Source organism: Mobula birostris, chromosome 9 (genome assembly GCF_030028105.1).
Source record: "Mobula birostris isolate sMobBir1 chromosome 9, sMobBir1.hap1, whole genome shotgun sequence".
Lineage (NCBI taxonomy): Eukaryota > Metazoa > Chordata > Chondrichthyes > Myliobatiformes > Myliobatidae > Mobula > Mobula birostris.
The window spans coordinates 156,240,455-156,262,294 of NC_092378.1; the positions used below are offsets into that span (position 1 = coordinate 156,240,455).

A 21,840-nucleotide genomic window follows, 5' to 3' on the forward strand; every position below is an offset into this window, starting at 1 on the left:
AGAATTGAACCAGGGTCACGGGCGCTGTAAATCTACCACTGAGCTGCCCAGTGCACCTGTGTTGGGGGAATGTCCATTTGTGGGGGTTTTGTGGTGAGGTGCAGGGTCTGTAACCCTTGGGTACAGGCAGCATAGCCACTCCTCAATGTTTAGACTGCGAATCAGATGATATCAATCATACAGTAATGGCTTACCAAATGCTCCCCAGGGCAGCCCCAGCTTAATGTCCTTGGTGTGCAGGTGATGGCTGTGCAGGCTCACACCCACCAACGACTAGTATGTGGGGGGATGACGGGGGCCAGCTTTCAGATCCTCACTACTCTGGGTGAAACATGTTCTCAGTTTCCCCTACAACCTTTCCACAAACTGCTTTAGTCCTCTGACCCTCAACATTTTGACATGCTCCCCACAACCCTCACTAATGGAAATAATTATTTCTGATTCATTCTATCTTGGAGAGGTGTATGCAGGGATATGGTCCAGATGCAGGTCAGTGGGACTAGGCAGAAAAATGGTTGGGCATGGCCAAGAAGGACCAAAAGGCCTGTTTCTGTGCTGTAATGTTCGATGGTTCTATGGTCCCTCAGTCTTGTACTCTTCCATTCCAAAGAGTTGAATTGACTTTATTTCTTATATCTTTACGTCATGTCTCCGTCTAAATGTGCAATCATAGTAATTTATAATAAATAGAACAGTCAATGTAATATAGAGTACACTCAAGTCAGAGTGAGTTCATCAGTCTGATGGCCTGGTGGAAGAAGCTGTCCCGGAGCCTGGTGGTCCTGGCTTTTATGCTGTGGTACCATTTTCCGGATGGCAGCAGCTGGAGTAGATTGTGGCTGGGGTGACTCGGGTCCCCAATGATCCTTCGGGCCCTTTTTACACACCGGTCCTAGTAAATGTCCTGAATCATGGGAAGTTCACAACTGCAGATGCGCTGGGCTGTCCGCACCACTCTCTGCAGAGTCCTGTGATTGAGGGAAGTACAGTTCCCATCCCAGGCAGTGATGCAGCCAGTCAGGATGCTCTCGATTGTGTCCCTGTAGAAAGTTCTATCACCTACTTCAGCTCAGAAGGGAAGGAGGGAAAAGAGGAGGCAGTAGTGATAGGGGATTCGATAGTTAGGCGGACAGATAAGGGGTTCTGTGGAAGAGATCGAGAATCCCGGATGGTCTGTTGCATCCCTGGTGCCAAGGTCCACGATATCTCAGATCAAGTTCTCAGTATTCTCAAGAGGGAGGGTGAGCAGCCAGATATTGTGGTCCATGTAGGGACCAATGACGTGGGTAGGAAGAGTGAGGAGGTCCTGAAAGGTGATTTTGGGGAGCTAGGCGCCAAGTTAAAGGACAGGACCTCCAGGACAGCAATCTCAGGATTGCTACCAGTGCCACATGCAGGCGGGTTTAGAAATAGTAAGATAGCGCAGATCAACAGGTGGCTGAAGACATGGTGCAGGAGGGAGGGCTTCAGATTTATAGATAATTGGGCAGTTTTCCAGGGAAGGTGGGACCTGTTCTGGTGGGACTGTTTGCATCTGAACTGGAGGGGGACAAATATTCTTGCAGGTAGGTTTGCTAGAGAGGCTCCGGTGGATTTAAACTAGATACAAGGGGGGAGGGGAACAAGAGTGTAGGAACAGATGTAGGGGAGAAGGGAGAAAAAGAAAATAGTAAAGTTGTTTGCAACGTTAGTGATAAACAGAGAGTAAGAGGTGGAAATTTTCTTAAATGCATTTATTTTACTGCAAGGAGCATTGTAAGAAAGGTGGATGAGCTTAGAGCATGGATTGATACCTGGAAGTATGATGTGGTAGCTATTTGTGAAACATGGTTGCAGGAGGGGTGTGATTGGCAACTAAATATTCCTGGATTTCATTGCTTCAGGTGTGATAGGGTTGGAGGAATAAGAGGGGGAGGTGTTGCATTGCTTGTCAGAGAAAATATTACAGCGGTGCTCTGGCAGGATAGATTAGAGGGCTCATCTAGGGAGGCTATTTGGATGGAATTGAGGACTGGGAAAGGTGTGGTAACACTTATAGGGGTATATTATAGACCAGCTAATGGGGAGCGAGAATTGGAGGAGCAAATTTGTAAGGAGATAGCAGATATTTGTAGTAAGCACAAGGTTGTGATTGTGGGAGATTTTAATTTTCCACACATAGACTGGGAAGCCCATACTGTAAAAGGGCTGGATGGTTTGGAGTTTGTAAAATGTGTTTTTTTCAGCAATACATAGAGGTACCAACTAGAGATGGGGCAGTGTTGGATCTCCTGTTAGGGAATGAGATAGGGCAGGTGACAGAGGTATGTGTTGGGGAGCGCTTCGGGTCCAGTGATCACAATGCTATTAGTTTCAATATAATTATGGAGAAGGATAGGTCTGGACCCAGGGTTGAGATTTTTGATTGAAGAAAGGCTAACTTTAAGGAGATGCGAAAGGATTTAGAAAGAGTGGATTGGGACAAATTGTTTTATGGGAAGAATGTATTAGAGAAATGGAGGTCATTTAAAGGTGAAATATTGAGAGCATAGAATCTTTATGTTCCTGTTTGGTTGAAAGGAAAGGTTAAAAGTTTGAGAGAGCCATGGTTTTCAAGGGATATTGGAAATTTGGTTTGGGAAAAGAGAGATATCTACAATAAAAATAGGCAGCTTGGAGTAAATGAGGTGCTAGAGGAATATAAAGAATGTAAAAAGAATCTTAAGAAAGAAATTAGAAAAGCTAAAAGAAGATACAAGGTTGCTTTGGCAAGTAGGGTAAAAAAAAAATCCAAAGTGTTTCTACAGTTATATTAATAGCAAAAGGATAGTAAGGGATAAAATTGGTCCCTTAGAGAATCAGAGTGAACGGCTATGTGTGGAACCAAAAGAGATGGGGGAGATTTTGAACGATTTCTTTTCTTCGGTATTCACTAAGGAGAAGGATATTGAATTGTGTAAGGTAAAGGAAACAAGAAGGGTAGTTATGGAAACTATGATGATTAAAGAGGAGGAAGTATTGGAGCTTTTAAGGAAAATTAAAGTGGATAAGTCTTTGGGTCCTGACAGGATATTCCCTAGGACCTTGAGGGAAGTTAGTGTGGAAATAGCAGGGGCTCTGACAGAAATATTTCAATTGTCATTAGAATCGGGGACGGTGTATTGCTCATGTTGTTCCACTGTTTAAAAAAAAGGTTCTAAGAGTAAACCTAGCAATTATCGGCCTGTAAGTTTGACATCAGTGGTGGGTAAATTAATGGAAAATATTCTTAGGGATGGTATATTTAATTATCTGGATAGACAGGGTCTGATTAGGAACAGTCAACATGGATTTGTGCATGGAAGCTCATATTTGACAAATCTTATTGAATTTTTAAAGAGGTTACTAGGAAAGTTGACGACGGTAAAGCAGTGGATGTTGTCTATATGGACTTCAGTAAGGCCTTTGACAAGGTTCCACACGGAAGGTTAGTTAGGAAGGTTCAATCGTTAGGCATTAATATCGATGTAGTAAAATGGATTCAACAGTGGCTGGATGCGAGACGCCAGAGGGTAGTGGTGGATAACTGTGTGTCAGATTGGAGGCCGGTGACTAGTGGTGTGCCTCAGGGATCTGTACTGGGTCCAATGTTGTTTGTCATATATATTAATGATCTGGATGATGGGGTGGTAAATTGGATTAGTAAGTATGCAGATAATACTAAGATAGGTGGCATTGTGGATAATGAAGTAGGTTTTCAAAACTTACAGAGAGATTTTAGGCCAGTTAGAAGAGTGGGCTGAGAGATGGTAAATGGAGTTTAATGCTGATAAGTGTGATGTGCTACATTGGGGTAGGACTAATCAAAATAGGACATACATGGTAAATGGTAGGGCATTGAAGAATGCAGTAGAACAGAGGGATCTAGGAATAATAGTCATAGTCATACTTTATTGATCCCGGGGGAAATTGGTTTTCGTTACAGTTGCACCATAGATAATTAAATAGTAATAAACCATAAATAGTTAAATAGTAATATGTAAATTATGCCAGGAAATAAGTCCAGGACCAGCCTATTGGCTCAAGGTGTCTGACCCTCCAAGGGATGAGTTGTAAAGTTTGATGGCCACAGGCAGGAATGACTTCCTATGACGCTCTGTGTTGCATCTCGGTGGAATGAGTCTCTGGCTGAATGTACTCCTGTGCCCAACCAGTACATTATGTAGTGGATAGGAGACATTGTCCAAGATGGCATGCAACTTGGACAGCATCCTCTTTTCAGACACCACCGTCAGAGAGTCCAGTTCCATCCCCACAACATCACTGGCCTTACGAATGAGTTTGTTGATTCTGTTGGTGTCTGCTACCCTCAACCTGCTGCCCCAGCACACAACAGCAAAAATGATTGCATTGGCCACCACAGACTCGTAGAACATCCTCAGCATCGTCCGGCAGATGTAAAGGACCTCAGTCTCCTCAGGAAATAGAGACAGCTCTGACCCTTCTTGTAGACAGCCTTGGTGTTCTTTGACCAGTCCAGTTTATTGTCAATTCATAATGGTGCATGGTTCCCTGAAGGTGGAATCTCATGTGGATAGGGTTGTGAAGAAAGCTTTTGGTATGCTGGCCTTTATAAATCAGAGCATTGAGTATTGGAGATGGGATGTAATGTTGAAATTGTACAAGGCATTGATAAGGCCAAATTTGGAGTATTGTGTACAGTTCTGGTCACCGAATTATAGGAAAGTTGTCAACAAAATTGAGAGAGTACAGAGAAGATTTACTAGAATGTTACCTGGGTTTCATCTGCTAAGTTACAGAGAAAGGTTGAACAAGTTAGGTCTTTATTCTTTGGAGCGTAGAAGGTTGAGGCGGAGGCCGGGGGGGGGGGACGATAGAGGTATTTAAAATTATGAGGGGGATAAATAGAGTTGACGTGGATAGGCTTTTTCCATTGAGAGTGGGGGAGATTCAAACGAGAGGACATGAGTTGAGAGTTAAAGGGCAAAAATTTGGGGGTAACATGCAGGGGAGGCGCTAAGGTGGTGCTAGCTGGGGCTACAGCCCCACCAGAAATTGCAATAGCCCCACTAAGAAATTAACTGCAGCTGCTTTGCTTTCTCTGTATAGTTTTGAATACAGCTTGTTTCTCCAGTTGATCTAGTGAAACAGCGCCCCCAATTGCCATAGCACCCACGCAGCAATAAAGTTATAAACTCTGTCAGGTGCACTCTACACTTCTGCTTGTTGGTTCGTTGTCAATGTCCCCCCGTTGCTGTCCTCAGATCAGTGCAGCTGATCGCAGGTCACTGAAGGTGGTGACGTCACTGACTCGCCATCCAGGCGCAGACCCGTGGTCTCGCGAGACGAACCGATGCCACGCGAGCGCGGGCCTGGCACGTGCACGGTTTTGGCGGGCGTGAGGAGTGGGAGGGTGTTTCGTCTGAAGAGGAATCAGCCTGAGCCGGTGGGAATTGGAAGTGAGATGCGGAAAGGAGCCGGTGCGGATGTTCAGCGGAGGAGAGAGGAAGAAGAAACGGAGCGGGATTGGGAAGAGAAGGTGGATGAAGCCGAGTGGGAATACTGTTCGCCAGTCCCCTTCGCAACAGTCTGGCCATCAGCAAAGGAGTTTTATTCGTGGCTGGTTTGAATATTCAATGCCGTTCTGCTTCGCATGCAGGCACTTCCTGCGTGGAGGACATGGGCTCCATTCTGAGTCTCCGGTTACCGCAACCGGCGGACAGCGACAGCAGCTTTCAAAACCCACCGTGGAGGCGCGGGCCGGATTCAGACTGAGGAAACAAGACGGTTCCAGATTGGGAACTATGCTTGATAAAGGACATGCAAAGATTGTCCAGGAGCAGTGGTTGGGTCTCTGCGCTATACTGCGAGCCAGGACACCGGGAGAATGATGGATCTGGCAATAGGGGACACTTTGTTGAGCTGCTCACTGTAATTGGGAAGTTTGATAAGACTGCAGCTGAAAAAATAGAGGACAATCCTGGAAATGCAAAAAAAACCATCACGATATCCAAAATGAAATTATGGGTATTATGGCAGATATGGTCAGACATCAAATAAGTGCAGAAATCAAGGAGGCTGGACATTTTGCCATCATGGTGAAGGAAAGTAAAGACTTGACTAAAAAGGAGCAAATATCAGTGGTGGTGTGGTATTTGAATAACGAAACAGTGCTTGAAGAATTCTTGCACTTCACTCCAGCAGAAAGGTCGCTCCTTAAAAGAATTGAACAGACACTCGCCCGGTCGGTGTGTTATTGATAAGAACGCGTGTATCGGTCAGTGTTATGACGGGGCGGCAGTGATGTCCGGGTGCAATAACGGGGTACAAGAGAGGTTCAGGAAAGAGGTCCCGCAGGCATTATATCGGCACTGCCATGCTCACAGACTTAACCTTGTTTTAGTGGATGTTGTGAGCAATGTACCACAAGCGGGCAGGTGAGTTTTTTGAAACTCTGCAGCTGCTTTACAACTTCTTTTCAAACTCTGTTGCCCACGATCTTTTCATGAAGAAACAGAGAGAACTGGAATCAACTGCACAGCCTGAGGAGTTGAAGAAATTGTCAGAGACATGCTGGGCATGGCAGTATACAGCTTTGTGGGCTGTAAGGGAATCACTCCCTGCCATTCTAGCTACACTACAGGATATTATGGGTCAACCAAATGCACGAAGGAAAACGGAGGCCAGAGCTGTAAATGGACTGAATGACGAGCAGTTTGCTTTACTTCTCACTCTGTTTGAGGATTTATTCCGAATCACCAAGTTCATGTCAGACCAGCTACAATCTCCCAGTTTGGAGCTTTCATCCGCTGTGGACTTGGTTCAGTCTGTTACTGATGCACTCTCAGCAAAACAGGGAGAGGAATTATGGAGTGAAATTCAGGCAAGAGCTAGGGACCTGTGTGTCAAGGCCGGTATACAGAGCAGACCACATGAAAGGAGACAGGCCCAGCCACCCCGCCGCATACATGATTTTGTTGCTGAGGCCCAAACTGAACACACACCTGTCACATCCTCTGATGACCTTCGCAAGCACTGTTTCTATCCAGTTATAGACAGACTTCTGACTGAAATGAAAAGACGGTTCTCAATTGAGACCGGGGGTGTTCTGACTCAGCATTGAGTCCCAAACACAAGTTCTTCCTAGACAAGAATTGTCTTTGGCCAATGGCCCAGTACTATGGAGTGACTGAAGTGAACCTGACTGCAGAGCTACATCAGGTTTGGCATCTGCTGGAAACAAAACAAAAGCAAGGACAGACAGTGAATGACATCCAGAAAATCATTGATGCTTTCGCCACCAATCACAACAACAGACGGATTGTGCTTCTCTGAAAACATCAATGGTGAGTGCAGTTGTATTTTTTAAAAATTTGGGCCAAGACTAATGATTATTATTAATATTTTGTGGTTGATACTCTATGGTCCTTATGTTTCCTGCAAATCCTAAAATATTACATTTACTGCTGTTAAGCCTACTGGTTTTGCTTAGACTTCCAAGCGGTGATTCTGTTGATGTTTGTTTTAAGTTCAATAGCCGAATTAATTGAGGTATTGCACGGTCAGTGTGCGACTTGTCCAACTCCTGGTAAAGCCTTGCATCTGTTGTTTGCCTTAATAACGGTGTATCATTTGGCAATGCGAATAGCAGTGGGTTGGTGTTGTGTTTTTCAGTTGAAAAACACGCATTTGACACTAATTGCGGGATCGGTGCGTGATTCACGTTGTCCGCTGTTGCTCGGATGCTCTGTTTGTTTTTTTGTTGATGCTCCGTGTAGCCCAGGTTGTCTCCGATGCCGTTGACACTGTAACAGTTCACTTCTATATTAGATCTATCAATTGCTATTGCTTGTGAATCAACGGAGGCATTTGTAGTAGGCACATAATGCTTGAAACTGACTTTTTAACGCCACGCGTCTGGCCTTACGAATACGTATTACCGTTGTGACAAGAATACACATAGGTTACGATGTAGCTGTCCTGTGCTGGCACCAGTGGAATCAGCAGTTGGTCTGCCACCTGTCTTCAGGAGAGAGAGAGATAAGGAAAACAATGGAGCAGCATTTGGAGATGTTAATGAAGGAAGGAGAGTTGTCAAGAGCGGCTCACCCTTTGAACCCTGAACTGTTTGAAGTGATGGACAGGCGATACCCCAGCAGGGGGATAAACAGGGACAGGTTCGCTAAGGCGACACACACAGGACACCCGAGGTAACGAGACCCTGGAAGCAGTGTGTCTGTCACAAGTCGGTGGGAAGTACCGGGCCATAGACGCACAGGGTGGAAAGGCACGATCGGCGGGGACCTGGTGTGTGTCCACCCTTGCCTGGGTGCCAGGTTCACCGCAGGGAAACGATTCGTATCTGGAAACGGAGGGGTCACGGTCGGTGACCTCAGAGGACATCACAAAGGACTCGCCCGAAAGCTGACTGTGAAGGTCTGTCTGGAAGCCTTGAATATTAATTCGTTTTGCTCTCTCTCTCCTTCCCCCCCACTGTCCATCGCCACGGCAGCGATTACTGCGAACTGAACTGAACTAAATTGAACTGAACGTTGCGTCACTTTGAAACTGGTCATTTACCCCTAGACAACGATAGAGCTTGATTAATCCTGTTATCTTAATTCTGTGCACATGTGTGTTTATCATTGCTGAACTGTTGCATTTATTATCCTTTTGATTAGAGTACTGTGTTGCTTGTTTCTTTAATAAAACTTTCTTAGTTCTCGTAATCCAGACTCCAACTGAGTGATCCATTTCTGCTGGTTTGGCAACCCAGTTACGGGGTACGTAACACCGTACAGTGCATCCCTCAGCACCATCACTGAATCATTCAGCCCCTCCGTAGCACCAGCAAGAAAAAATCTCTGGCGCCGACACTGGTAACATGAGGGGGAACTTCTTTACTCAGAGAGTGGTGGCTGTGTGGAACGAGCTTCCAGCAGAAGTGGCTGAGGCAGGTTCGATGTTGTCATTTAAAGTTAAATTGGATAGGTATATGGACAGGAAATGAATGGAAGGTTATGGACTGAGTGCAGGTCGGTGGTACTAGGTGAGAGTAGCGATCGGCACGGACTAGAAGGGCCGAGATGGCCTGTTTCCGTGCTGTAATTGTTATGTGGTTACTTGTCTCACACCTCGCAGGCGATACCGACATTATCAGCACCTCTCTTCCGTTTAACTGAACTTCAATCGTCGAAGGTCACATTGGAAAGATCCTTGATGACCTGCGCACCTGAAACTTGGGCAGAAAGACAGCCTGCAAGGGTAGTGTTAAAAGTTGCTAGCTTCGATCAGACAAGCGTAATGACTCACACTACTGTATTTACTGATCGAAGTTTAACACCACTTCGGTCCAAGGTCTGCTGAGCAAAACCTTGCAATAACTTGAGTGCTCTAGCAGCGGCATATTTCGCTGTCAACAGTTTGCAACATTTCGCGGTACCTGTAGTACGGTAGTTCGTTCTGCTGTTTATTAATACTTCGCTGGATTTCGCCGCAGTCCAAGCGCGGAGACTCTGCCGCGCCCCCTATTGGCGTATCTGACGCAGACGCGCCAGTTAATTCCCGAAATTCTCTGCGACAATTTGTATAGTTTATTCACTTTCGCTGAGCCCAGCGTATTTTTGTGGTAAATATTCCCATCGCTGTCTGACCCCTCGCCGTCACACGCGTGTGTGGAGAGGCCCGGCCGCGGGTGTGCACGGTGCTCACCCCGAGTGTACGGTGCAGCGCTGCCGGCCAGGCGGCGGCTCTGCCGGGTTCTCGATAAAAGGGTTTCTGCCGTGAGTGGCACACGGGGGAGGCTCGCGCTTTCCCTGTGCGGAATCGATATCAAGAGATTTCGGAAGCACAATTTTTGTTCCGAGGGGCTGCTGGTGATCGATTGTCCCGGCGCCCCCATTGGTCACTTTGAAAAAATAGATCCAGTTCCGCCTGATTCTCACACCACCACTCACCGCGACTCTCCCGTTTCACCCAACGATTTGTACTCTTCGGCCTCTCATCCACCTCCTCATCTTTGTTTTCCAGTTCTGATGAAGGGTCTTGGCCCGACCTGTCACTCTCATCTTGACAGTAGAGGACACTCCGATGAAGCCACACTCAAGTTGGAGGAACAGATTTATATTTCATCTGCGTAGCCTCCAACCTGAGGGCATGAACCTCTAACTTCCATTAATGCCCTCCCTCTCCTTATTACACGTCCCTTATTTATTTACTATTTTTTATTATTTCCCTTTTTCTCTCTCTCTCTCTCTCTGACTATATAACTCCTTCCCTGATCTCCATCTTCCTATGACGCTCCTCTTTCCCCCCCCCCCCCCCTTCTCGCTCCCCAGGCCTCCCGGCCCATGATCCTCTCCCTTCTCCAGCCTCGTATCCCTTTTGCCAATCACCTGTCCAGCTCTTGGCTCCATCCCTCCCCATCCTGTCTTCTCCCATCATTTCAGATCTCCCCCTTTCAAATCTCTTACTATCTCTTCTTTCAGTTAGTCCTGATGAAGGGTCTCAGCCCGAAACGTCAACTGTACTTCTTCCTTTAGATGCAGCCTGGTCTGCTGTGTTTCACCAACATTTTGTGTGTGCTGCTTGGATTTCCAGCATCTGCAGATTTTCCTTGTGTGCTAGTCTACCTGTATACGTCTCTTAAGTAGACCAAGTCTGTTGGCAAGGGTTACAATTATTTACAATTCCCTTGAACGCGCCCCCATATGTCCTGACCTCAGATTGAGCCTGCTGGTTATTGTTTTTGTACTCATGTTCTGTATTATTAATTTTGGGATAGTGCTTTATATAATTTAGTTGCATTTAAAGTTATGCCAACCTTTTAACCTGCTCCAAGATCAATCCAAGCCCTTCCCTCCTACACAGCCCTCCATTTTTCTATCGTCCATGGGCCTATCTAAGAGTTTATTAGGTTTCCCTAATGTATTTCAATCTACTACCACCCCTGGCAGGGTATTCCATACACCCACCACTCTGTAAAAAAAACCTACCTCTGACATTCTCCCCCCCCCCCCCCATTTCCTCCAATCACGTTAAAATTGTGCCCTCTCCTGTCCGTCATTTCTGCTCTGGGAATAAGTCTCTGGCTATCTTCAAGACCCGACAGCAGCAGATAATCTACAATCATAATTTGATTTTTTCAATTGTTTATATATAAAAACAACACAAAGCAAAGTTTGGAATTTAAAAGATGAACATTTGATTTATAAATTGTTAAATTTCAGCTTTTACTGAAAGGCAATTTAATAAAAAAATGGAATTTCATATTCAAAAGTGCAAAGTAACAGTGGACAGTTCATTATTTGTAATTAAATAAAATTGTTTATTTTGATCACCACGGGATGTGGCCCACCTTTAGTGGCTGTTGATCTTTTTTCTGGATTTGTAGTTTGCCCTCCGATTCCATGGAAGAAAGAAAAGGGCGTGGGGGGAGGAGTACCAGAGGGAGGCGATGGATGGGCAAGGAGATAACATGAGAGGAAAAAGGATGGGAAATGGTGAAGTGTTGGGCATTACAGGAAATCTGAGAAAACAATGTTCATGGCATCAGGTTGGAAGTTACCCAAATGGAATACAAGGTGTTGTTGCTCCAACCCAAGTGTGGCCTCATCCCGACAGCGCACTTATAACACCTTATATTCCTGATGGCACGAATATCGATTTCTCAAACATCCAGTAATACCCCACTTCACTATTTCCCATCCCTTTGTCCCTCTCTCATATTATTTCCTTGCCCGCCCGCCTGCCTGCCCATCGCCTCCCACCTTTCAAATCTACTCCTCAGATATTTTTCCCCAGTCCTGCCAAACAGTTTCGGCCCCAATCATCAACTCTGCTTTCTTCCGTCGATGCTGCCTGGCCTGCTGCGTTCCTCTAGCATTTTGTGTGTTGCTCGGATTTTCTCGTTTGTGAATTAATGAGATTGTTGTGGAACAGAGATCAGATGAGGTCTCCACTAGGCAAGAACATGGATTTAATTCCCCAAAGGCCATTAGTCACCCAGAGTAACTCATACAAAACACTGGAGGAACTCAGCAGGTCGGGCAACATCTATGGAGGGGAATAAACACTTGATGTTCTGGCCGAGACCCTTCATTGCGACTGGAAAGGGAGAAAGAAGCCGAACTATGGTTGGGGAGGAGGGAGGAGTGGGGAAGGAGGAAAGTATGAAGGTTGAGACCAAGTGAGGGGAAGGAGGGATGAAGGAAGAAGCTGGGAGGTGATAGGTGGAGAAGGTAAAGGGCTGAAGAAGGAATCTTCCAATTGAAGATTCCTAGGGGTAGTGGAGATATAATTTGTCCATCAGTGCTGATCACCCCATCCTTGACCAAGCTGTTCCACCGTGAACACGATCTGTTATGAGTCAACACGACAGGGACTTATTAGGGAGAGTCAACATGGCTTTGTGCGTGGTAGGTCATGTTTGACCAATCTGTTGGAGTTTTTCGAGGAGATTACCAGGAAAGTGGATGAAGGGAAGGCAGTGGATATTGTCTACATGGACTTCAGTAAGGCCTTTGACAAGGTCCCGCATGGGAGGTTAGTTAGGAAAATTCAGTCGCTAGGTATACATGGAGAGGTGGTAAATTGGATTACACATTGGCTCAATGGAAGAAGCCAGAGAGTGGTAGTAGAGAATTGCTTCTCCGAGTGGAGGCCTGTGACTAGTGGTGTGCCACAGGGATCAGTGCTGGGTCCATTGTTATTTGTCATCTATATCAATGATCTGGATGATAATGTGGTAAACTGGATCAGCAAATTTGCTGATGATAGAAAGATTGGAGGTGTAGTAGACAGTGAGGAAGGTTTTCAGAGCCTGCAGAGGGACTTGGACCAGCTGGAAAAATGGGCTGAAAAATGGCAGATGGAGTTTAAGACAGACAAGTGTGAGGTATTGCACGTTGGAAGGACAAACCAACGTAGAACATACAGGGTTAATGGTAAGGCACTGAGGAGTGCAGTGGAACAGAGGGATCTGGGAATACAGGTACAAAATTCCCTAAAAGTGGCGTCACAGGTAGATAGGGTTGTAAAGAGAGCTTTTGGTACATTGGCTTTTATTAATCAAAGTATTGCATATAAGATCTGGAATGTTATGATGAGGTTGTATAAGGCATTGGTGAGGCCGAATCTGGAGTATTGTGTTCAGTTTTGGTCACCAAATTACAGGAAGGATATTTATAAGTTTGAAAGAGTGCAGAGAAGGTTTACAAGGATGTTGCCGGGACTTGAGAAACTCAGTTACAGAGAAAGGTTGAATAGGTTGGGACTTCATTCCCTGGAGCATAGAAGAATGAGGGGAGATTTGATAGAGGTATATAAAATTCTGATGGGTATAGATAGAGTGAATGCAAGCAGGCTTTTTCCACTGAGGCGAGGGGAGAAAAAAACCAGAGGACATGGGTTAAGGGTGAGGGGGGGAAAGTTTAAAGGGAACATTAGGGGGGGGGCTTCTTCACACAGAGAGTGGTGGGAGTATGGAATGAGCTGCCAGACGAGGTGGTAAATGCGGGTTCTTTTTTAACACTTAAGAATAAATTGGACAGATACATGGATGGGAGGTGTATGGAGGGATATGGTCCGTGTGCAGGTCAGTGGGACTAGGCAGAAAATGGTTCGGCACAGCCAAGAAGGGCCAAAAGGCCTGTTTCTGTGCTGTCGTTTCTATAGTTTTAGATCAGGTCATGCATAGCACATACCTCCGCCACACTGCTCAGGTGTGTTTCTGGGGTACGGGGATAGCCACCCTTGTGCCTGTTCTATCGCTGAGCAGCAGTGAACCATCTGATTGGCCTATCAGAGTTCTCTTTGAGAACTAATTGACTTGATCAGCATTTCTGATCTGGCTATTGTTCACAATTGCACTTAATAAAAAAAAATAAATTGAGATATTACACTTGACAGTTTCCTGATCAAACTAATTAACAAAATTCCCATTGGTAGGATTTTAAATCAGACCATTAAACCAAAGATTAATTAATTTGCTCAGTAACCACACCCCTTTACAGTTAAAAACACAGGTTCAACATAATAAAGAGACACCAATTCTCAGAGGAAATCAGAGATACACATTCAGCAGCATTGCAGTGCACAATAGTTTTCAAACTTCAGTACTGTCAGCAGCAAGACACATCTCTGCATTACTTTTGAAGCCCCCAGGATATTCCAGCCCCCCACCAACCTTCCAGTTTAGCACTTTGACTGGGTGGGTGTCCGTATCCAGAGAAGAGTTGGTCCCGCCTGTCTCAGTGAGTGAGGACGCCAAGCGTCAGAAGCCACACTGGGAACACAGGAACACATCTGGAACGGCCAACAGCTGACAATTAAGTATGGCTAGTAGATTATATTTTCATCCACTTTATGGACAATCTGTGCTTCCTTCTTCCTTCCTTAATTTGGTGCCAATTCTTGCCTGTCAGATTTCTCATACATTGGGTGTGAAAGAAAATTACATTAAATTGTGTATTATTCTCACATGTATCAACTAACGTACCTCACATGAATCGCGGCCGTGGGAGTCTGCGTTTGCTCTGTATGTTCAGTAACGCACCGAGTGAATCACGGCCATGGGAGTCTGCGTTTGTTCTGTATGTACAGTAACGCACCTAGTGAATTGCGGCCGCGGGAGTCTGTGTTTGATTTGTCTGCACTGTAACGCACCGAGTGAATCACGGCTGCGGGGGTCTGCGTTTGTTCTGTCTGTACAGTATGCAAGTATTTATTCAGAGACGTAGCACAGTGCAGGCCCCCACAGTCCTCCTCTTCGAGCCACACTGCCCAGCAACGCACCGATCCAACACCAGCCTCATCACATGACAATTTACAATGACCAATTACGTTTCTGGACTGTAGGAGGAAACCAGAGCACCCGAAGGAAACCCAGGCATTCCACGGACTTCTTACAGAAAAGCCCGGAATTGAACTCCGACACCTTGAGCTGTAATCTTGCACACACTAAGAGCCCAGGTAAATCTGGAACAGAGGTAAGTGTTCAAGGAGTCTTCATTATTTAATTCAGACATCAACCTGTACTGAAGCCCAAAAGCTTCAGTGAATTAATATTGCACTTAAAAATGTTCAAGTACCTCCAGCCCGGAACATCGTGACCAGCCCCAGGATGGTGTGATATTCAGAGCACAGACTGTCCCTGGTCCCACCTCCACTGACAACATCTAACCGTGTTTTAAAATGCAAAAATCCACAGCTGACTGTTTCAAAATGCAAACTTCATCTTAGTTGGAGAATTGGGAGCATAAGGCATAGCAGCGGAATTGCACCAGTCAGCCTCGGCTCCGCCATTCCATCGTGGCTGATATATGATGCCCATTCAACACTCACAACACGCTGGAGGAATTCAGCAGGTCGGGCAGCATCCGTGGAAAAGATCGGTCGATGTTTCGGGCTGGAACCCTTCGTCAGGACTGAAGAGGGAAGGGGCAGAGGCCCTATAAAGAAGGTGGGGGAGGGTGGGAAGGAGAAGGCTGGTAGGTGCCAGGTGAAAAACCAGTAAAGGGAAAGATAAAGGGGTGGGGAAGGAGAGGCAGGGAGGTGATAGGCAGGAAAGGTGAAGAAGGAATAGGGGAAAACACAATGGGTAGTAGAAGGAGGCGGAACCATGAGGGAGGTGATAGGCAGCTGGGGGAGGGGGGGCAGAGTGACATAGGGATAGGGGAACAGAGGGGGAGGGAATTACTGGAAGCTGGAGAATTCTATGTTCATACCAAGGGGCTGGAAACTACCTAGACAGTATATGAGGTGTTGCTCCTCCAACCTGAGTTTAGCCTCATCATGGCAGTTCAGGAGGCCATGTATGGACATATCTGAATGGGAGTGGGAAGCAGAGTTGAAGTGGGTGGCAACCGGGAGATCCTGTCTGTTGTGGCGGACGGAGTGGAGGGGCTCGTTCTCCTGCCCTCTCCCCATAACTTTACTAACATCAGCCTTAAATACACCTGAAGACTTGGCCTCCACAGCCATATGTGGCAGTGAATTCCAGATTCCCCACCCACTGACTGGAGAAATTCCTCCTCATCTCTGTTCTGAAGGGACAACCTCTCAATTCTGAGGCTGTGCCCTCTGGTCTCCACTGTATGAAACATCCTCCACACATCCACGCTATCTAGGCCTTTCACTAGGTTTCAATAAGACCTCACTTCATTCTTCTAAACTCCAGTGAGTACAGGCCCAAAGCCATCAAAAGCTCCTTATATGTTAACCCTTTCATTCCCAGGATAATCCCTGTGAACCTACCCTGGACTCTCTCAATGGCGGCACATCGTCTCTTAGCCGTGACCTTCCTCAGCAAGGAACAGACACAATGTCCTGCTGGCCCCAGCACACCGTGGTCCTTTCAAGTTAAGTATTAACTTTACTATGGATATTTCATTTTAGACGCCTCCCCCCCCCCCACCCCCCCCCCCAGTTATCTCCGTCCTGGACTCCAATTGTGTATAAAAGTCTTCATTAGTTCGGTCCTTGTCCCCACACAGGCTGCTGCAGCTGTTGGGACATCCAGGATGATCACTGTGGCCTCCTTCACTGGTCCGTCTGGGTCTGGAATTGAGCAAAGCCAAGAAATACCTGCTCCAGGGAGATCTGGCTGACCGAGTAATGCTTGATGCTGTACTTCCCCCGGGCTCCTTCCAACGTGCCGAAGATCTGCACACAACACAAAGCTGGTTTGTTTGTTTATTTGTTTATCTGTCTAGTTATCTATTTGTTTACTTCGAGATACAGCATGGGACAGACCCGCAGATTTAACCCTAGCCTAATCACAGGACAATTAACCTACAAACCCATTTATCTTTGGAATGTATGAGGAATCAGGAACAGCTGGACGAAACCCATACAGAGTCACGTGGAGGACATACAAAAACTCCTTACAGATGGCATCGGAATTGATCTCTGATCTTTGGAACGGGCCAAGCTGGAGTAGTGTCATGCTAGCAGGACCACTCACCCCCATGGGGTCAGCAAGGCAAGAATTGTAACCAGTCTGTGCCATCACTGTCTCCCATCAACCCAGCCCAGTAACTGATGCCTCTTAAGTAAAGTCCCAGGGTATCTTGTGATAAGCCCCTACCCAGCCTGGACTCAGGGCTAGACTGACCCTCGCTCCTGACTGTGGGAAGGAGACCTCTCCTTGTCACATCCTTCCTGTCGATTGGGTCGACCATGGGTATCACATCCTAGCTATGTGCAAGTCAGGGCAGTACAAGCTGTTGTCCGTGCACCAGGCTCCCCCTCTCCACGCAGCTGAAGAACCCAAAGGAGCGGCAGAGACCGATACAGTTTGGTATCAGCGGCATCACAGGAGTTGCCAGACAATGTAGGGGTCCCAGCTCTGGATCTTTCCTCAGGCTTAACTTGCAAAGCCTTCCCCGTGAGTGGGCATACCTAGAAGTCAGCAGAGGTTTAAGATCAGAGTTTTCCTTCTCCTAGATGAGCTGCCAACCACAGCTAACGAGTCCAATCTGCCCGGACTTCCTCCCTGTACAGACAAACCATCGTCCCCAACCCACCCTGCCGCTGGGACGGCTACGGTGAAGCGAGGTGGTCACCCACCTCTTTGCAGACCATGGATTTACAAAGAGGATGTGGAGAAGGATGAAAGTGCCCATGTCCCAGTTCATCCCAAAACAGCTGTGTACCACAGGACTCTCTGATTATGGCCCGTTCTCAAGGACGCACTCCGAGGGCAAATGGAAGGTCATCAACTTGGTGAAAAATGCTCTCTGGTCTGCCCAAGACCTGTTTTTCTTCCAGCGCAGCCTACAAAAAGTAGCGGATGCGGCCCAGTCCATCGCGGGTAAAGCACGCTCCACCACTGAGCACATGTACACAGAGTGTTGTTGCAGGAAAGCAGTATCCATCATCGACTGTACTCTTTGCTTCCTGGCCTGCTGGGTTTTGTGTGTGTTGCTTGGATTTCCAGCATCTGCAGATTTTCTGTAGTTTGTGATCAACCATCAGGGACCCCCACCACCCAGGACATGCTCGCTTCTCGCTGCTGCCTGCAGGAAGACAATGTAGGAGCCTCAGGACCTACTCCACCAGGTTCAGAACCGTTACTACCTCTCAACCATCAGACTCCTGAACCAGAGGGGACAACATCACTCACCCCATCACTGAACAGTTCCCACAACCTATGGATTCACTTTCAAAGAGTCTTCATCTCCTGTTCTCAGTATTTACTGCTTATTTATGTGGTGTTATTATTTTCTCTCGTTTTGTATTTGCGCAGTTTGTTTTTCTGCCCTCTTGGGTGTGCCCTTTCATTGATTCGATTGTGTTTCTTGCATTTACTGTGAACGTCTGCGGGAAAATGAATCTCAGGGTTGTATATGGGGACATACGTACTTTGATAATAACGTTACTTTGAGCTTTGAATGTACTATCCTCACCCCTGGCCGTACGGAAGCCTGGTGCAGTCACCACACAGGTCTGATGGGGAAGGGCCACTGGCTGTGCTCCTCCCACACACGGGAGGGCTGAGTTAGGTGGGGAAGTGCCCACACCCCTGAACAACGAAAGGACGAATCGTGCCGGGGAGCTGACGTCTTGGGAAGGGTTGTCTACCTGTGCCCAAGTGAGCCGCTTGCTGGTCAGGTGATAGTGCAGCATTCCCTGGTGCTCGTCCTTGATGAGGCTGCCTGAGGAACAGAGATGGACATCAGCTACTACTTGACACGGGGACCAGCGACAGTGACCGGCCGAGGCCCTGGCGCTAATGCAGCAACACCTCGCACTGTCCATCACCAAACCTCTCGACAGAGCAGATACCTCAGCGTGGCCCCTTGTAGCTTCATACTTGTTGGGCAGGATTTAGAACGTTCCAGATAACATGATGTGTTATAGGGATCGAGAGTGGGAGAGAGTGAAGGGAGACATCTCAGAGTAGCTGCAGAAGATTTTCAAGAGGGAGGGTGAGCAGCCAGAGGTCGTGGTGCACATTGGTGCTAGTGACAGAGGTAGACAGGAGAAAGAGCTTCTGCTCGGTGCATAGGGAGTCAGGGAAGAAGCTGAAGAGTGAGGTCTCTGGATGCTAGTCAGGGCAGGAACAGGATGATCGTACAGATGAATGAGTGGCTGAGAAAGTGGTGCAGGAGGCAGGCTTTCAGATTTCTGGATCATTGGGATTTCTCTGAGGACAGTATGACCTGTACAAAGGGACAGGTTACACCTGAACCGGAGGGAGACCACTATCCTTGCGGGCGGGTTTGTTAGGGAGGGTTTAAACTAATTTGCAAAGAGGATGGGAACCAGAGTGATGGGGCTGAGTACGGGGCAGTTCATATTTAACTAGATGCAGTGTGTAGCGAGACTGCCATGAAGGATAGGCAGGTGATAGGGCAAAGCTGCAGTCAGTGAGATGCAGTGTAACGTGGGGACAAAACTGAAAATGCTGACCAACGTAGGACTAAAAGTGTTATATTTGAATGCAAGCAGTATACAGATAGGTGAGAGACTGGCAGGTATGTTGTTGTGGGCATTTCTAATTTGTGGCTGACAGAAGGTTATAGTTGGGAGCTCAACATTCAAGGATACACATTGTATGGGAAGGACAGGCAGGTAGGCAGAGGGAGTGGGGTGGCTCTTGGTAAAAAAATGAAATCAAATCCTTGGAAAGAGACGACACAGGATCAGCAGATGTAGAATCCTTGTGGGCAGAGTTCAGAAACTGCAAGGATAAAACGGCCCCGACAAGAGTTATATACAGGCCTCTGAACAGCAGCCTGAATGTGGGATATATATTTCAACGGGAGATAGAAAAGGTTTGACAAAAAGGCAATGTTGCGATAGTTATGGGAGATTTCAATCTGCAAGGAAATTGGGGAAAATCAAGTTGGTGCCAGATCCCAAGAGAAAGAATTTGAAAAATGCCTACAAGCTGGCTTTTTAGAGCAGCTTGTGGTTGAGTCCAGTCGGGGAAAGGCAATTCTGGAGTGAGCGTTGTGTAATGAACCAGATTTAATTTGGGAGCTCACAGTAAGGGAGTGCTTGGGAGGGAGTGATCATATGAGAGAATTCACCCTGCAGTTTGAGAGGGAGAAGATGAAGTCAGATATATCACTATCACAGTGGAGTAAAGGGAATTACAGAGGCGAGAGAGGAGCTGTCCAAAGCTGATTAGAAGGAGACACCAGCGGGGATGATGGTAGAACATTCGTAAGGCGCAGGATAGGTACACCTCAAAGGTGAATAACTGTTCTATTGGAAGGATAAAGCAAGCGTGGCTGACAGGGGAAGTCAAAGACAGCATAAAAGCAACAGAGAGAGGGCATACAATGTAGCAAGAACTAGTGGGACATTAGAGGATTAAAAACCAACTAAAAAAGCCCTAAGGAGGGAAAAGATAAAATATGAAAGTTCTTAATCAGTACATAGAAGTCCCAACAAGAGAGTGTGCGATAGCTGATCTGCTATTAGGGATGAGACGGGGCGGGTAACAAGAGTTTGTGTAGGGGAACACTTTGCATCTAGTGATCACAATGCTAATACTTTCAAAGTAAATATACACAAAGATAAGTCTGGCCCACAGGTTGAGAAGGTGACCAATTCTGATGGTATCAGAAACAACCTGGCAGGTGTGGATAGGGACAGGCTGTTTTCAGGCAAAGGTGTACTTGGTAAGTGGGGGGAGGGGGCCTTCGGATGTGAAATTTTGTAGGTAAAGCTTGTATGTGCCTGTCAGAATAAAAGGTAAAGGTAAGGGTTGTAGGGAATCTTGGTTGTCAAGAGATATTGAGGCACTGCTTAAGAAAAACAAAAGATACACGGTAGGTATGGACAAGTAGGAACAAATGAGGTGCTTATCGAGTATAAGAAATGCAAGAGAACACAAGAAAGAGATCGGGAGGGTTAGAAGAAGGCATGAGGTCGCCTTAGCAGACAAGGTGAAGGTAAGGGATTCCACTGATATGTTAAGAGCAAAAGGATTGCAGGGGACCAAACCGGTCCTCTGGGATCAGAATGGCAATCCATGTGTAGAGCCAAAACAAATGGCGGAGATTTTAAATGGATTTTTTTGCATCTGCATTTACTCAGGAGATGGATGCAGAGTCTACAGAAGTGAGGCAAAGCAGCATCAATTTCATGGACCCTGTACAGATTACAGAGGAGGAGGATAAATCGCCAAAGCCTCCCTCAGATCTGTGGTAGGTCAGTGCAGGAGTTGCAGGGGCTCTAGCAGAGATATTTAAATCATCTTCAGCAACAAGAGACGTACCAAAGGATTGGAAAATAGCCAATGTTGTTCCACTGTTTAAGGATTTCACTAAAAGTAAACCAGGAAATTATAGGCAGATGGTACTGACACCAATAGTGAAAGTTATTGGAAGGTATTCTAAGGGATAGGGTATATGAGTATTTCGATAGACATGGATTAAGGATAGTCAATTAGCTCTGTAGATAAAAAATGAAATCAAATTACTAGAAAAAGGTTAATGACATAGGGTCAGAAGGTGTTGAATCGTGGGTAGAGCTAAGGAACTGCGAGGGTAAAAAGACCCTGATGGGACTTGCATACAGACCTGCAAACAATAATAAGGATGTGACCTACAAGTTACAACGGGAGATAGAAATTGCATGCCGAAAGGGCTGTGTTACAATAGTCATGGGGGATTTCAATACGCAGGTAGATTGGGAAAATCAAGTTGGTGCTGGATCGCAAGTAGGGGAATTTGTAGAATGCCTACGGAATGGATTTTTAGAGCAGCTTGTGGTTGAGCCCACTGGGGGGGATCAGCTATTCTGGACTGGGTGTTGTGCAATGAACAGTAATTCATCAGAGAGCTCAAGGTAAAAGAACCCTTAGGGAAAGTAATCATAATATGATCAAATTCACCCTGAAATTTG

The 21,840-nt window shown here is 46.4% G+C and overlaps 1 protein-coding gene and 1 non-coding gene across 2 annotated transcripts in view; one reads left to right on the forward strand and one right to left on the reverse strand.

Moving 5' to 3' along the window:
* The first annotated feature begins 9,745 nt into the window (after positions 1 to 9,745).
* Positions 9,746 to 9,878, forward strand: LOC140203514 (U11 spliceosomal RNA). The gene has a single exon (XR_011887385.1). It is a non-coding gene; the product is annotated as a U11 spliceosomal RNA (small nuclear RNA).
* Positions 9,879 to 16,434: 6,556 nt separating this feature from the next.
* Positions 16,435 to 21,840, reverse strand: part of abca3b (ATP-binding cassette, sub-family A (ABC1), member 3b) — a 112,134-nt gene continuing 106,728 nt past the window's right edge. Inside the window, exons 29-30 of the mRNA XM_072269589.1 lie at positions 18,562 to 18,635; positions 16,435 to 16,641 (exon numbers count right to left, since the gene is read on the reverse strand). Coding sequence (XP_072125690.1) covers positions 16,519 to 16,641; positions 18,562 to 18,635 — 197 coding nt within the window. The 3' untranslated portion in view covers positions 16,435 to 16,518. The remainder of the gene's footprint in view (positions 16,642 to 18,561; positions 18,636 to 21,840) is intronic.